General features: G+C 40.2%; 1 protein-coding gene across 8 annotated transcripts in view; it reads right to left on the minus strand.

Moving 5' to 3' along the window:
* Positions 1 to 17,795, minus strand: part of agtpbp1 (ATP/GTP binding carboxypeptidase 1) — a 330,484-nt gene that overhangs the window by 257,432 nt on the left and 55,257 nt on the right. For 5 of the 8 annotated variants that reach the window (XM_041185724.1, XM_041185721.1, XM_041185728.1 and 2 more), the window contains 2 exons: positions 16,630 to 16,751; positions 541 to 570 (listed from right to left, as the gene is read on the minus strand). In XM_041185724.1, coding sequence (XP_041041658.1) covers positions 541 to 570; positions 16,630 to 16,751 — 152 coding nt within the window. The remainder of the gene's footprint in view (positions 1 to 540; positions 571 to 16,629; positions 16,752 to 17,795) is intronic. The other 3 variants (XM_041185725.1, XM_041185729.1, XM_041185727.1) reach the window with 1 other exon arrangement.

The following is a 17,795-nucleotide window of genomic DNA, read 5'->3' on the forward strand; positions in this document are numbered from 1 at the left end:
AAGATGCAGAGCTACAAAAAATATTCAGAGAAAATGCTGGAAATGGTTCAGATAGCACCGGACACGAAAAATGAGCTGATGTTGTGTGCGCAACCTTTGCCAAAAGGCTTTGAAGGGTCCACATCTGAACCCATACAGGTTCCCTCCACCAAAGCCACCTAGCCTGCTGAGTATTTCCAGTATTTTCTGCTTTTGTTCAGATTTCCCATATGTGCAGTTTTTTGCTTTTTATCTCCGAGCATTCATTCCACTCAGCCAACGAGAACATTTTGTTGATCAGAGCTAGGTAAAATCACTTCTTGCCTTTCAACTGATCCATGTCATTCCAATTGCCTTTCCTTGTATGATCGTCATATAGCTGCCCAATTGATGTCAAATGGGACAGTATATTCAGCTCATCACCAATTCAATCTTCACATCTCCAAATTCAAAACTGATAGAATACACTAGTAAATAAAATGAAATTGCTATAATATCAGATACTACTAAAAGAACTGATATTATGTAGTTGCTAAAATTAATTCCAAAACAGAATCCTACCTGACGTTTGTAGGACTGAGAAAGGAAATGCTGCTGGACAAAACATAAGCAAATTAAAAATCTATGCGGCTGCAACACCACTTGTATATACTGACTTAAATCAAAGTCAATTTTAATTAACATTTGCAATGCAGTGCAGATAGGATTATTGTTTGTTTCTTAAGTTGGTGCACAATGCTGATCAAACCTTGCTCCAGGACTTGATGCTTGTTAAACTATTTTACTCCCAAAACATAAGGCTTTAAGAATGCAAGTGAAACAAAGCGCCATCGATTTAACTTGAACCTCTACATACTAACAATCTCACACTCAACTCTACTTGAATTTTAAGGGCTCCTTTACAATAAAAATTTAAAAATATTCAACCGACTCTGTAATAAGAAAGAATGTGTGCTAAAGTAACATTGCACCCTGGATAAAGTACAAATCATAGTTGTTTATATATAGTTAACATTTCATATTCCCTACTACAAAAGTAAGCTCATACTGGTTCTAATGACGTGCCCCACACTGTATATCACCATAACTTCCTCTGTCTGATGGAAGCAAATCAGATCAAGAATTAAAATCCAGGGGCAATATTTACCATTCCTTTACTGCCATTAGACTATTTAAAAGTCACTGTTTCCTTGAGCTGTGGAGAGGATGGACTGACTTGGGCAGCAACCTCATCAATCAATGTAAATCAGGATCTTGAAAGGAGAGAGGTTACAAGTTGAATGTAAAACTTATTCTACGTAACCTTCATCTTGATGTTGACCACAGGACACAGTACAAGTCCAGTTGCAAAGGCAAGCTTCAACAAGCCAGGGGCCTAATAAGTGGCTTTACATCCAGTCAGATTTGCAGGTTGTAGCATGACATTAGACCCATGTGATACGTTCATTCATATGGCTTCTATTCACTTTCATCAGATGACTTCTGTATACATCATTGAAACAAATATTAGTGGCAACTAATAAAGTAAAACGTTGCATTGTCATCCTAATAATTGGCAACAAACTGGAAATGCTCCCTACCAACTAATATATGGAGTGGTTCCCTTTAATACAAACCATGAACCCCAATGCTTCACCGAGTTCCTCTTACAGATCATCCCCATTTCGCGGATAGCACTAACTGGGAAATTGAGCCTGGTAAACATGGTAAAGAAGTAGACCGTTTCTTATGTTCTACCCCTTTTTTGTAGCTGGAGTACAAAAACAAATTGTATTTACATAGTAACCTTCAATGTAGGAAACAACCCAAGGTACTTTATCAGTGCAGGGTAAAGTACAAGAAGTCAGCAAATGGTTGGTCAAAAATATTTCCAATGCAAATCTTTTCAAAGATGGAAAGAGATGTGGAGAGTCAGAGGGTTTTACATAAGTTATTCCAGAGAGTAGGTTTCAAGGCTCTGTCATACCAATAGTGAACAAATAAACAGAGGCAGGAAAGTCAAAAAGGCCAATCATTTTTGGCAGTTACCAAACATACAAGCTCCAAAAACCATTCAGCATCCAGAGTTAATCCACACCATTTTACTGGAGTGATCTCTACCACTGGGCAAAACACTTGCTATGGGTTTTTTTTTTAAATTGTAATCCAGTTGTTGTAACTAGTTCATTTTGAATATTTCCTCTTACTGCCATTCTGACTGAAAATCAAGAAGTCAAACTTACAATACCTTCCCCTGAGACGAAATATAAGGCTAGGGAAGCATTCTAGGATTCAAATGGAATTTTAAAGACAAGGATGATTATATTAAGCACAATGCAGGAGACATGAACCAACTGTCTGTCAGTGAATACAGCAGTGAAGTGCAATTTTTCTTTAAGAAGTTGGTTTTTATTGAAGGTAGAGGACAGCAGGATGACATGGAAAACATTGGACAAATTAAGTATGGAAGTAACAATAACAAAGGTAACGGAACAGTTGTGGATTTGGTGTGGTGGGTGGAGTTGGGCAATGCTGTAGAAATGTTATGGTGATGAACAGAACTAATCAGCAACTTGAGGTACTTATGGTGACAAGAAAATGGCAGAGAGTTAGAGCTGAGTATCCTTAGTATATATGTGAAGCTGGCTCCATGCTTCTGTATGATGTCACTGAGAAGGCATACTTAGATGCGGAAGAAAAGGGGCTAAGGATAGTTCCTTAAGGGACTATGCAGGGTACAACGTAAATCAGTCACTGCTAGAGATGCATTGATATTTTTGAGCAAATAGGAGTGAAGTGACACGTCAGCCACAGAGTTGTTCAACAAAGAGGCAATGGTTGATTATGAAGAAGCATATCAGGATGCTTCACAGGATTGATTACCCAGGCTCAGCCAAGTTGCAAAAAAAAGTTTTAAAAAGCGCTTGCAGTTTAAAAAAATCTAGAATGAGTATGATCTTTTGGCAAGGCCTGGAAGTTAATGACTAGCCTATGGGTCAGTCTATGATAAAGCTAAAGGAATTAACCTTTGGGTCAGGATAAAATAAGTTGATGAATGGTCTATGAGTTATACTGTAATAAACCGATAGCTTCACCTCAGGGTCAAGATATGGAGTTGACTAGGCACGACAGCAAAATATCAGGATGGATAAGCAAAGTTTATGTTTTGGAATGAACTGTGAGCATTGTTTGTGCTAAAGCTCAGGTCATTCTGTGACTGTTTTAAAAATTCCTCTAGAACTGCGGAGGTGATGAACCGGTCATTCCGTGTTTATGTTGTAAACACATTTGCAATTAAGATGTAACAATTAGACACACAAGATAAGAACATTGTGAGTTAATGATGAGTTATCCGAAAGATGGCATATATAACCAATAGAAACTCTAACTTCAAATTGCCTTTCAGAGTATTTTGAAAGAGCATTTCCCATGTGTGCACATTTGTACTGAATAAAGGACTATTGCTGAATCTACCTACAATTGACTCTGTGATGAGTATCTTTTAGATACTCCACAACAATTATATAGCTGTTGAAAGCCTAAGGAAACCAAGGAGGGTTAACGCACCATGTACACAGTCACAGAGTCATGATATCAAAGATGACTGTTAATTTTGACAGATATAGGAATGGAGGCCACAACGATATTCAAGACCCAATCACAAGGTTAGAAATGGGAAACTTAGAGAGGACAGAGGTTGAGAGCAAACTTTGGGGAACAGAATTGTCAGGAAGACATAATAATGTCATTGGAATTTATTGTAAAATAGTGCGTGTGTGTGTGTGTGTGTGTGTGTGTGTGTGTGTGTGTGTGTGTGTGTGTGTGTGAGAGAGAGAGATTGAAGGCAGCTGATCTGAAGGCTTTGATGTATTTGAAGATAAGCTAGGTTTGATATGTTAAGTAGGGAAACATGGGGGAAGTTTAGAATGTAAGGTGTAAAAGGACATTTGCATTTTTGAATAAACTAGACTTACTTGAATTCAAAAGATGGAGTGAAATATTACACCGAACCGGCAGAAGTTAAGAAATGGTGTGTTTATTTTTCCCAAGGATTACTGGTAAAATTGGTTCTACGTTAAATTATGATCAGGGAGGTAAAGTCCAAAGACATAGTGAAACAATGGGAATTTGCAGTCAAAGGGGAAAATATGTATAAAGGAGAGAAGGCTGTGTGTAAAAGAGGGCATATTAAGATCTAACAAGTGTGAAAAGCCTTCAACATCTATGCCTCAAGCTGCTATTTACAACAAAATGAAGTTAGGAAAACCCACTTTGAATTGGATTGTTCAGGGTAGCATGTTTCTTTGCCTGGATCTTTTAAAATCGGTGTGTCTTACTGTTGCCTTAATGGAGGTGTAACTAGAAGTCAGATTAATTAGGGGATTTAGAAGTTATTATAGTAGTAATTTGTAGACATAAGTATATTCTTAAAATCATTTCTCTTATTAATAAATGTTTACGCTAGTTTTGTAAAAACCTGTAAGGCTCAGCGGTCTTATTACTACTGAATTCAAAGCTTGCATCTCAAAACATACAAATTGCAAAAATAGCTTTGATAGCTGTCTCAAGTTTCCCTCTGGGCTTTGAACAACTCAACATTTACTATCAGCTGTGCCATAACAGAATAATGATAACTACGTTGAAAAGAGAGAAGGATGATGCTTGAGCAAAGACAGTCATTTAGAATGTTAGCAACCACAGAGGGGCAATTAAGTGGTCAGGCATTGCTGAGATTATGGTAGCAGATAAAGTCTCATGACGAAGGCAAATTTTCTTGACAGCAGGTGGTGTGATGGGAGAGGAATTGCAGAGTGACAGAAAAGATAAGTTGGATAGGATGCTAGGGAAAGGTTTGGAATAGTTGGGGAGAGAAAGTAGCAGCTGAAACAGCTGCCTGAGTAGTCTTAGTTTTAGAAGTGAAGAATTTATGAAGTAGTCACACTTGGCATTGGAGTTGAGATTGGAACTATTAGATAAAAGGGGTTTGAGGAGGCAAATTCATCATGAAGAAATGAGCCTTGAGAGGTTGTCACCCTTCAGAATGATTCAAACAAGATACAGTAGCGGTCAACACAAAGCCACATAGGGCAATAATAACGCGCGTGATGAACTTGTTCAGCGGCCATTTTTCAATCGAAGAATCCAGACCAAATAAATCTCCTTGTCAGAGAGAAATCAGGATCTAAAGAAACTGCCATCTTCCACTTTATTTTCTTGGCACACTCAGTCCTGGTTGGTACAGAAGGCTCTGTTTCTTACATTAGCCAGTATCAGAGCAAAGCAATGCGTTGTGTCATGACGTGGCAAGTGATGTGTGCCAGGATGAACAAATCTACAAGGGAAACTTGGCCATGCTATCCCAACAGTTTTGCAATCTGTATTCATTACAAGAAGATTTGGGCACTGAATTGAGGTAATGAGTCCACTAACACCTTTAGAGATTTTTAAAAAAACAAATTAACTACCTTCCTTTCATCTTCCCACTTCCTTTCCTTCCCTGATTTAAAAGGGTGATGAAGAAAAGGTTTAGATCTATGAACGTAACTTATAATCATCAGCTATGTCTGCTGCTTGCCTTGCCGTTTTAAGTCTCTGTTCCTCCACACGAGTTCTCACTACTGAAGGAATTGAATCTTTAAATTCTTCCAAAAGAATTACTTCTCTAAGAGCTGTAAATGTTGTCTCTACCTTTAATGTCAGGAGTTGTGTGAAACTATATTCAGAATTTCTCCTTTTCAACTACAGCAAACTGTATTTATATAGTGTATTTAATATGGAAAATTATCCCAAGGTGTTTCAGAGGGGAAAACAGAAAGAAAAAATACGTCCACTGATAAACACACCCATTTGAAAATCCAAGCACCACATATCTATATTTCAGAATTCTGTCATCACAGAAAGCACCTTCACGGGCCACTAGTTCTAATGGGTAGACTTAATCTTCTCCTGGAAACTAAAGCTTAGAATTTGAATATTGCTGAAAAGAGAGTTTGCTGCCGAAGCTGTGTGTCTTGCACTCATTAGGAGAAACACAAGAATGTCAAATTTCAAGCGATCACAACAATTTATACTACAGGAAAAAAGGGTGCTGGTTGGTTAGCAAGTCAACTCTGGCTGAGGCATTGCCATAGAGAAAGCAACAGGGAACGAGAGGTTCCCCAACCTCCCGGTTAATTCAAAAAAGGCACATGGCTTGAACATATTCCTTTCACTTGCAGAGAACAGGTCACTTGCATGAACGTATGTCACTCGGAGCAAGCGTAAATGAAGTATGGTATGAGCTCAACTACTTAGCTTAAGTTAGTTGTTCGTGTAGTTATTAGCACACTCAGGATTGTTCAGCAAGTGCTGCCAAATCTCAATCACATGTAACAGCAGACATTTTGTTTTGTGTTTTGCAAATGCAGGCTGGTTGAGTACAGTTTGTGCACCGCCAATTGTGAACAACCGAAGGAACATGCTTTTTGATTCAAACAGCCAATCGCTTGCACATACAGCCTACATATCTGACATCACACTGGCACTGAAATTCATACACCAAGTTGCTCAAATGTGTGGACAGCATATAAATAGTAAAAAGGTGGTAAAAGGAGGAGTGGGGCCAATACACATGGAGATAGAGGGCATGCCTTAAGTACCAAATGAGCACTTTGCATCTGTCTTTACCAAGGAAGAAGATGCTGCCAAAGCCATAGTCAAAGAGGATGTAATTGATAAGGACGAGGCATCTGAAAGGCTAGCTGTTCTTAAAAATTGATAGGTAACCAAGAATGGATGAGATGCATCCAAGGATACAAGGGTGAAAATTGCGATGGCGTTGGTCACAATCTCTGAATCCTTCTTAAGGATGGTGCCAGAGGACAGGAGAATTGCAAATGTTACACTCTTGTTGAACAAAAGAGTGTAAGGATAAGCCCAGCAACCTTAGCCAATCAATTTTACCAGGGTGGTGAGAAAACTTGTAAAACAAGAATCCAGGGCCTGAATCTTCTGGTCAGCATGCGGGGACAGGCCCCGCTCGCCGACGCATAAAATGATATGCGGTGACGTCAGGCGTGCATCCCAACGTCACTGCACATGATTCCAATCTTCAGTCCAGTAAGCGCGCACCGCAGTCAGCTGCGCACCCGCCGAACTGTCAAAGGCCTATTAAGGCCATTTAAAAACCAATTGAAATAACGAACAGGGCTGCCCGAAGAGCCCAGGCAGCCTTTGCATTTTTCATGGAACCTCATCCACAGGCGGGGTGAGGCTTCATGAAGGGTTTATAAATGTAATAAAAATTTTTAGTAAAATTCATTGACATGTCCCAGCTCATGTGACACTGTCACATGAGGGGACACATCTGAATAATTTTTTTAATTCTTCTTTACAAGTTTTCCAAACCAACTTAATCTCCCTGAGGCAGCTCCATGCCTCAGGGAGATTTCTGCGCTTTTTCACACGCATGCATGAAAGAGCGCAGGCACTGACTCTCCCCGCCCGCACAAGGAGCGCTAGGCACTTCCGGGCGTGGATCACACTGGGCAGGCCTTAATTGGCCTGCCCACGTAAAATGGCAGTGCACAGCTGATCGTGGGCGGCGATCGGCCACCTGCCTGCCCACGCCCACTCCCACTCCCAAACTGCCCAACCGACGGGGAGAGGGCAAAGTTAACTGTCATTTGGACAAATGGGGATTAATTAAAGAAAGCCAGCACAGATTTGTTAAGGAAAAATTATTCAACTAACTTGAGTTTTCTGATGAGGTAACAGAGAGGGTACTGTAATTAATGCGGTGTACATGGACTTCCAAAAAGCATTTGATGAAGTGGCACAAAACAGGCTTGTCAGTAAAGTTAAAACCCATGGAATAACAGGAACAATGACAGCGTGGATATGAAGTTATCTGAGTGTCAGGAAACAGAGTAATGGTGATGGTTGATGATCAGACTGGAGGAAAGCATATAGTGTGGTTCTCAGGTATAGGTATTGGGACCTCCACATTTCTTATCTACATTAATGAAATAGACTTGGATTTGCAGGACAATTTCAAAATTTATAGATGACACAAAACTTGGAAGTATTGTGAACTGAGTGGAGGATAGTAATAGGTTTCTAAAAGACATAAGCAAGCTGGTGCAGTGGAAGGACACACGACAGAGATGTGTGAAGAAATACATTTTGGTAGGAAGAATGAGGAGAGCTCATTTAAAATAAAGAATAAAGTTCTAAAAAGCGTAGGTAGGAACAGAGACTTGGGGTTAGTTATGTAACGTCAAATCATTGAAAGTGGCAGGGCAGCTTGAGAAACTGGTTAATATGGCATGCAGGATCCTGGGCTTTATTTAGGGGCATAGAATACCTTAACAAAACAATGGTTCAACCTCAACATTATGTATGTCCAATTCTAGGTACCACACTTTAGGAAGCATTTGAAAACATTAGAGAGGGTACAGAAAAGATATTCAGGAATGGTTCCAGGGATGAGGGACGTCAAATCCATGGATAGATGAGGGACTTCAGATCCCTTGAGAAGCTGGGGCTGTTCTCCTTAGAGAATGGGGTTCAAAATCATGAGGAATCTGGATAGATAGGCAGAAATTGTTCCTATTGACGCAAGGGTCCAGAACCAGATGACACTGACAAATGATGAATGCCAAAAGAATCAACGGCTACACAAGGGAAAACCTTTTTATGCAGCGAGTGGTTAAGATCAACACTGCATTGCCTGACATTGTGGTGGAGGCAGATTCAATTTTGGCTTTCAAAGGGTATTGGATAATTATCTGAAGTGAAACAATTTGCAGTCTTGCAGATGTTGATCGTTTGTGCATTACCGTTTGTTAATCTTGATGACAGAGATCACAAAGGAATGAGATGCTGTTGAAATAATGTTGTTGCCTTGTTATTTTGCATCCTATGGAATATAAATACTACAGCCACAGTTCACCAGTGATGGAGAGGAGGGATATTAGCTCTCATGCTTAACGGAACAGCTCTATCCAGGATAAAAACAAAAAAATTGCGGATGCTGGAAATCCAAAACAAAAACAGAATTACCTGGAAAAACTCAGCAGGTCTGGCAGCATCGGCGGAGAAGAAAAGAGTTGACGTTTCGAGTCCTCATGACCCTTCGACAGAACTTGAGTTCGAGTCCAGGAAAGAGCTGAAATATAAGCTGGTTTAAGGTGTGTGTGTGGGGGGCGGAGAGATAGAGAGACAGAGAGGTGGAGGGGGGGTGTGTGGTTGTAGGGACAAACAAGCAGTGATAGAAGCAGATCATCAAAAGATGTCAACGACAATAGTACAATAGAACACATAGGTGTTAAAGTTAAAGTTGGTGATATTATCTAAACGAATGTGCTAATTAAGAATGGATGGTAGGGCACTCAAGGTATAGCTCTAGTGGGGTTTTTTTTATAATGGAAATAGGTGGGAAAAGGAAAATCTTTATAATTTATTGGAAAAAAAAAGGAAGGGGGAAACAGAAAGGGGGTGGGGATGGGGGAGGGAGCTCACGACCTAAAGTTGTTGAATTCAATATTCAGTCCGGAAGGCTGTAAAGTCCCTAGTCGGAAGATGAGGTGTTGTTCCTCCAGTTTGCGTTGGGCTTCACTGGAACAATGCAGCAAGCCAAGGACAAACATGTGGGCAAGAGAGCAGGGTGGAGTGTTAAAATGGCAAGCGACAGGGAGGTTTGGGTCATTCTTGCGGACAGACCGCAGGTGTTCTGCAAAGCGGTCGCCCAGTTTACATTTGGTCTCTCCAATGTAGAGGAGACCACATTGGGAACAACGAATGCAGTAGACTAAGTTGGGGGAAATGCAAGTGAAATGCTGCTTCACTTGAAAGGAGTGTTTGGGTCCTTGGACGGTGAGGAGAGAGGAAGTGAAGGGGCAGGTGTTGCATCTTTTGCGTGGGCATGGGGTTGTGCCATAGGAGGGGGTTGAGGAGTAGGGGGTGATGGAGGAGTGGACCAGGGTGTCCCGGAGGGAGCGATCCCGACGGAATGCCGATAAGGGGGGTGAAGGGAAGATGTGTTTGGTGGTGGCATCATGCTGGAGTTGGCGGAAATGGCGGAGGATGATCCTTTGAATGCGGAGGCTGGTGGGGTGATAAGTGAGGACAAGGGGGACCCTATCATGTTTCTGGGAGGGAGGAGAAGGCGTGAGGGCGGATGCGCGGGAGATGGGCCGGACACGGTTGAGGGCCCTGTCAACGACCGTGGGTGGAAAACCTCGGTTAAGGAAGAAGGAGGACATGTCAGAGGAACTGTTTTTGAATGTAGCATCATCGGAACAGATGCGACGGAGGCGAAGGAACTGAGAGAATGGGATGGAGTCCTTACAGGAAGCAGGGTGTGAGGAGCTGTAGTCGAGATAGCTGTGGGAGTCGGTGGGTTTGTAATGGATATTGGTGGACAGTCTATCACCAGAGATTGAGACAGAGAGGTCAAGGAAGGGAAGGGAAGTGTCAGAGATGGACCACGTGAAAATCCTGGATGTTGGCAAGCTTATTCAATGTTATTGTAGCTATACCCATTCTGGCAAGTGGTGATCATTCCATCACACTCCTGACTTGAGCTTTGTAAACGATGGGTGGAATTTTGAAGTGTTAGGTATGCATGCCACTTGTCACAGTCTCTGCCCTGCATTGTTGATTAGGCTGATCCAGTTCAGTGTCAATGGCGACACCTAATACTGATAATGGGGGACTGCCAGGTGGTGGTGCCACCTGAAGGCTAAGAGGAGATGACTGGGTTTTATCTTATTTGAGATAGTTACAATTTAGCACCTAAGTGCCTGAATGTTATCTGGCACTTGTCAGATATTATCTGGGTCCAGTTGTAACTCAGCATGGGCTGCTTCATTATTGGAGAAGTTGTGAATGGAGTTGAATACTATGGAATTATTGGAGAACAACCCCACTCAAGAATTTAAGGAATAGAACAAAGCCATATGCCCCTCGAGCCTGCCACGAACATGGCTGATCTTTGACCTTAACTCTACTTTCCCACCCAATCCCCATATCCCTTGGTTCCATTAGCTTCCAAGAATCAATCGCAGTCTTGAAGATTCTCAATGACTGAGCATCTCCACCATCTGCGTTAATACACTCCTAACCTTGTAATGGTCATTGATGAAGCAGATGCAGAAGATCTGGAGCTTGTCACAGGAAACAATCACAAAATTTGTCATTGAGAGTGAAGTAGGGGCCTCAACCAATCACTCAAACGCCTGTGCTCCACTGTTATCCCTGTTACTTTTCCTTGAACTATTTGGTCAAACTATACATCCTCCCTTCCCCTATGCTCCATGCGTAATGCTCCATCAGCTCCCCTAAAGTTGGGTAGCCAGATTTCTCCTCATTCTCAAGCAGTTTCACTCCCCCACTTCCTTCTATATTTACTTCCCAAAAAATTTTTGACGGCTACTAAATTTCAAGTTAGTAAAAATCAAATTAAACAGAGGAAGACTGTCTATTTGCATCTACCATTCCCTCTACATCCCACAGATGTAAGAATTTAGAAAATCTTCCTCTCAAGAAATTAGCATTTGGCTTTTCTAGTACTCAAGAAGACTTAAGTGTCATAATGAGTTGGCTTCAAAATTCAACTCATGTTTTTGAGACTCCTCTTTCTACCCCCCCCCCCCCCCCACCCCCCAATCTCCTTCTTGATATTCCTTGGCTCCAGTCTCTCTTCCACTCAACATAACAAATTTTTTAAACTTTACAGAACATCAAACAAAGGCCAACAAATATTTAGTCAGTATTCTCTAATTCTTTTTTCTCTCTCTCTCACACACAGACATAGCCTCTCAAAAATACTAAATATAAATTCAGTAAAGCTTTAGAAACATATCTTTAAAAAACTAAGCAGAAAGGGCTGGACCCTGCAAAAAAGATCCAATGGAACAGCTGGTTAAATGTTACTGATGCATCCTGGGAAATTAGTTACACTGCAAAGGCATAGGTTCCAAATTCAGTTCATAGCATCACAGTTCTGGGTAAAATTATCTAGTCCAAGCCCTCACCTTTGAGAAATGCTTAGGTTTATAAGTAAAACCTTTAATGAAGGCATTGAAAAACACAAGTGATAAATCAAATCATGTTATGATGATTTTATTTTTGAACATGGAAATTTGTTACTGAGAGAAAAGAAACTGGTGAAAAATTTTTAAAATTCAGAAAGCATTGTGGTTCATGTGGCAAAGCCACCCAGTGGCCAGAAAGTGCAAAATTGTCACCTGTAACTGCATTGACCGTCTTCTTCATAAATGCCAACGTAGGAACTTATAAAGGAAAGGATTCACTTAAAAGTGTGAAAACAAGAAGCAAAATTTTGTAGTCAAGGAATGCACGCAGATATAAGTGTACGGTTTGTTTCACAATTGTTAATTATATCATTTCTTTCAAAAAATGGTCTGATTGCTTTGTCAATCTGAGTGTACATATTCTCTAAGAAAACCACAAAAAGGCAGCAAATAACTAGAATAATGTTCAGTACCAGAAAACCTTTAAACCCATCCTATTCAAAGTCTCACCTAGATAATGCACCAAGAAAATTTGAACAAAAAACAAACAGATGTCATGTGAAGGATAAAATGGACTAATTGTGCCATAAGTCTGCTTCTGCGTTGTTATTTCTATGTAACCTATTGCAGTCATTACAGGACAATAAATATCATTGACAAAAGGAAGACAGATGAGTAAAAATTGATGAGATCTGCTCCTCAGAACAGCAAGTTAATAATTATAAAAATTCAAATAAAGGTAAACACCGATGGTGTTATAGTACAAATATAGTAGTGCCTATGTAGTCATATAACTTAAAATTAGATCAAATTGAAGACTCATTCCAAACTTCATCAGGCTGGCCTGCTCATGGAAATATTTCCTAACTGCACCCAAAAAAAAACCTTCTGCTCTTTGTGCAAAGTGCTAACCTTTAACTATTTACAGATCCCAGGTTACTGTCATGCGTAGTGCTGTTACCTCCATGCAGGCTGGTTCCAGAGTGTTCTCCCTAGACTGTTCTCTCAATCTATTACCATGTGATTCTATACATCAAACTTGAGGGGCAGTGTTATTCTCAGTACTACATTAACTCTTGCTCTGCCAAACACTTTTACATTACAATGGCATGCAGGCACATACAACATCATGCAGCATCCCCCTTTCTTCACCAAAGAAAATGGAGTATTACTATTTGTAATACAATCTTGACTCGCTATCCCTGTTCCCCACTTCAAGTCTCTGACTTACAAGTCAGACGGTCTTGAGGCTTGACAGTTCCTCCACATCTCAGTCTACCACATCTGGAGGAATGGTAGTAGTACTCTGTTTCTGGTACTTGGCCATCTCCATTTGATTCGCTTTTTGTGCCCCTTCAAGTTGAGTTTCTCTTTAACAACCCATCTGCTTTTTTTCAGACGCTGTGGGTTTGTCCTGTTCCTTCCACAGGGAATGTGCACTCCGTTCGTTTCTAGAGTGGACTCGAATTTTCTTTTTCCGTGGTGTCTGCCAATATTCTTGCTGGATGTGGATGTTTTGCAAGTGGAACATTCATTTCCACGTGTCTCAATTTCAGCCAAACACTTATTTGCTGTTATATTTTCAAATCCTTTTGGAAGCGTATGAATCTTTTTTTCTTCTAGTTCCTTGCGCTTCAGTGTTGGATTTACATTTTCTGATCTGATTTCTGTCTTTTCTTTTTGTCTGCAACAGAACTTTGTCCTTGTCCTTCATTTTAGATTCACTGTCTGCCCCGGTAAAGTCTTAACTTGTTTCAGTTCTGTAATTGTACAACGAGCAGCTTCATTATTCACTCACAGTTTGGAAAGTTCTATGGCTTTTTCCTTCAATGCTTCCTCTTTTCAGTTTCTCCCTGGAATATTGAACATTGCCGAGTCATCTCTGCCAACAGGTTCTTCAGTTTATTCAGAGGGACGTTACATTAATTTTGCTTCTCTTTGTAACTTTCCAGAAGAATAAACTTTGTTCTGAGGGATTCATGTAACACGTGAAGGTCTTTCAACAGGTTTTCCTCGTTTGCAAAGCTCACTCATTTCATCTTGAGCTTTTCTGTACTTCAATAGGGTCTCTTCGAGTTTCTTCTGCCGTGTTTCCATTCTGCTGTTTAAGAAAGTTTTCATTTCTTCATGTTGCTGAACGGTTACGCATTCCTTTTCCATTTGATCATTAAGGACAATCAACTGTTCTTTCGACTGTTTATTTTCTTGGTGAACTCTTGCCAACTCACTTGCCAATACAATTCATCGTATTGTTGTGACTGCTAGTTCCAATGCAGCTATTTCTGAAGTAATATTCAACTTCCTTTTTAGCTCCTCATGTGTCTTCATGACCACATATTGATTCTTCAAGGAATCTTTCAGGGTCGCATCTTCTTTGCATGCCTTTTCTACCTGCTGTTTTGCCTGGCTGCACATCTGGCTGAGTTTTCCCAATTCCTGGTTTGATTTGCTAACTGTGGAATTGAAGGTCATTATCTTCTCTTGGTACCTTTGTGTCATCTCTGAAATTTGTTTGTTCAGATCTCAAACAGCTTGGTTCATTGAAGACTTCACTTTATCGAGCATTTGAAAGGTATATACTCACCATGAATCTTGCACTTCAAATCTTTCAGTTCAGCTTTGATGCAAACATTTTCCTGTAGAACAGCTTCACTTACTTTTTGCAATTTTGCTTGAGTTACCTCAGATAGCATTCCTTCGTTCATAGCCATCTGCTTACTCAGCACTGCCATCTTTCTCTCTCGTTCTGGGATCTTTTGGCTCCCTCTCTCTGGGGTTTTCTGTCGCCCTCCTTCTGGGGTCTTTTGTTGGCCTTGGCGCTTTATTGGGAGTTGCCCTCCCTCTGGGGTTTTCTGTTGCCCTGTCTCTGGGGTCTTTACTGCCCTCCCCCTGCGGTCTCTTATTGCCCTCAGAACTTAATGGGATTTGCCTTCTCTCTAGGGTCTCTTGTTGCCCTCAGCATTTTATTGGGAGTTTAAAATATATATCAAAGCCTTTTAAAATCTCACCAAGTGTTGTCAAGTATGAGTCTATACATTGGCTGTGGGGTACTTCACCAGCAAATGAACCAAAGATGAATAAAAACTTGTTGACTTGTACTTCTGATTCTTTACTTAATCCTGTAAGTGTCCTGTACATTGAAAAATTATTTCTCCAAGACGCCCGCTCTTGGGTTTAGTTTAGTCGTTTCCATAGCACAAATGTACCTGGCTGCCCATGGCCATTTTTATTTCTTGTAGTTATCACTTTAAATTTCATTACCCCTTTAAAACATTGTGTGCAGTAATTATTTTCTTTTTAACCCGTTTTGTGGGACGTGAGTTTCCTGCACTTTACCAACGTTACCAAGCTCTCCAGTGATCATGGGCCTGATTTTTTTTTTAAGCCATGTAAACTGGAGACCCAGTAGAAAAAGATTCCTTTTCCAAACTCTGCAGGTTTTCTACTTGTTATGAACTTCAGGGGCTGTCTGCTTTTTTAAAAAAGCTGTCAACTCTGCAACACCTCATTAACAAGAAGCCTGGGAACCCCTTACTCTCAGTGACATTTTTCTTTAAGTCTTCAGAACAACAACAATGGCCTGCAGGAATTTTCTTTTTTTTTTTACAAAACTGTTCTTTGCAGAGTTCTCTCTTTGATCTGCCTGCCATTTTTTTTAAACAGTTTTTTTTAAAACCTGCAGCCTTCCTCCAGCTGCCCAATGGATATGCTGAACCCTGGGACTGCCAATGTAAACACAGCTTCTTTTTTATAATTTTTGCTCACTGTCTCATGAACTGTCCAGTATTCTCCACACTGCTTCACTTAGGGTCTTGCAATTTTTGTAGTTTGGTGCACCATCTTGTGATCTAAGTGTCTTACCTCAGCATCACTCAGGATTTTGCAATTTTTGCCCACCCATCTCTGTGGTCTGACCAGGTTTTTATTCTTTTTAACTCTGCATCACTCGGGGGTCTTGCAATAAACTTCCACTTGCTCTGGTGGGTTCCTCAACTTCTAATTCTGTAGCAAAGCTTCTTCAACTTTTCTTCTTAGGCGTACGTCTCTCTGGTCTACCTTCAGCTGCTTTTATCGTTTTCTACCTTGAGATGCGGTTCTGGGTTAATCGTTTAAAATGCTGCCACTTTTCAGATCACCACTGATGTGATATCTTTTAGGAGCTCCCACCACTATCCCACCTGCCAACCGTGTTGTAATGTGGATCGTTGGATGTCTCAATGGTGCGATCTTGAAACTTGTATATGAACATGAACCCTCTGTTGTCAACCTTTAACTATTCATAGATCCCAGTTTACTGTCATACATGCTGCTGTTACCTCAATGCAGGCTGGTTCCAGAGTGTTCTCTCAGTCTATTACCATGTGACTCCATACATCTTACCATAGGCGATGCTACTCTCCAATCCCACATTAATCTTTGCTCTGCGAGCACCTTTACATTACCATAGTATGCAGGCACATACAACATTATACAACAGATATCACTCGCTTTCTTCCACACATTCTAACCTACAGTACAGAAACTAAAGTCTGCAGTTACTGTGTATATGTAATTATATATCATGTGCCTGCTTTTTACCAAGGAAAACCCCAACTATTTTAGTCAAACATAAACAGTATTTCATTTAACAAATATAAAGATCTTGCAAAATTACCTTGAGTCTGAACCAAATGAAGAAGCTTGGAAGTGATATGACGGACATTGTCCACGTCTTGCAATGCTGACTCCAAATTGATCTTCTCCAGCTGGCCAAGAAGACCAAGGATACGGGCGTTCCTGAGAACAAAGCAAAATATTTAATCGGAGCCTGCCAAAAATGCACAATATCTTTAGAGTTTCTTAGGGTTAGACCTATAGACCCCAAAATTAACTTCCCCTGTCTCCTTTACACAACAATGTTAAAAAATTAAAGATCATCACAAACAAAAATAATGGGCCCTATTTTAACTCTGAGCAAATGGATGGGTTTTCAATGTGTTAAAAATCGGGTACAAAATTCCAAAGGATGATTTAAAGTATTTATAATTTTGGAAGGCTGCATTATTTAGGTGGTACCTGGTGATGATTTTACTATATATGCTTTTGAAGTTTGCTACCAGTTTTCAGTAGCATAATTCTTGTGCCAAACGCAAAATAACTTGGATTCTCTTTCTCTTATTAGCCATGTCAATTTCAATTCAAAACTTTTTAGACTTGAATACTTATAAAGCAACCCCAACATTTATTTGCAATTGTTACTGTACATCTCATCATGTCCGGAGCTCTCGTCCTCCATTTTCCGATATATTGCTGTTATCCAATTACACAGGAATCAGTAACTGGTTGTTTCTTAAAATATGACAGATAACTAAATAAGGATAATCCAACCATCATATTTCTGTAGAAAAATAACAAACACCAATGGAAATGAAAACCATAACTCTTGTTGTGAGATCACAAAGGCAAAGTTACATCACAAAGCACCTTCAGCTGATTATTTTGGACTGTATATCAAAATAATAATTTCAATTTGTTTCCTTAAATCTATTACATATTATAAATAAAATGGGTCATGAACAGCTGTAAAAACCTCCAACTATGAGACTTGTGCGGTGGTATCCTGGAGTAATTTTTTTCAATTATTTCTAGGGATGAAGAAAACATTTTAGAGGCAATACTTAATCTGCAAAGTGAATGAGTTAGGAAGAGTTCACTGGATGGGGTTAGCCTAATGAGCCAACTGACTTTTACTTCCTCAATATGATCCTCTGTTCAATGTGTTTCATGGATGGCTTTGCCATGGTTCACATAAAATGGGCTTCTTTTTAAATTATTGGAACA

The sequence above is a fragment of the Carcharodon carcharias genome, chromosome 4 (genome assembly GCF_017639515.1).
Source record: "Carcharodon carcharias isolate sCarCar2 chromosome 4, sCarCar2.pri, whole genome shotgun sequence".
NCBI classification, from domain to species: domain Eukaryota; kingdom Metazoa; phylum Chordata; class Chondrichthyes; order Lamniformes; family Lamnidae; genus Carcharodon; species Carcharodon carcharias.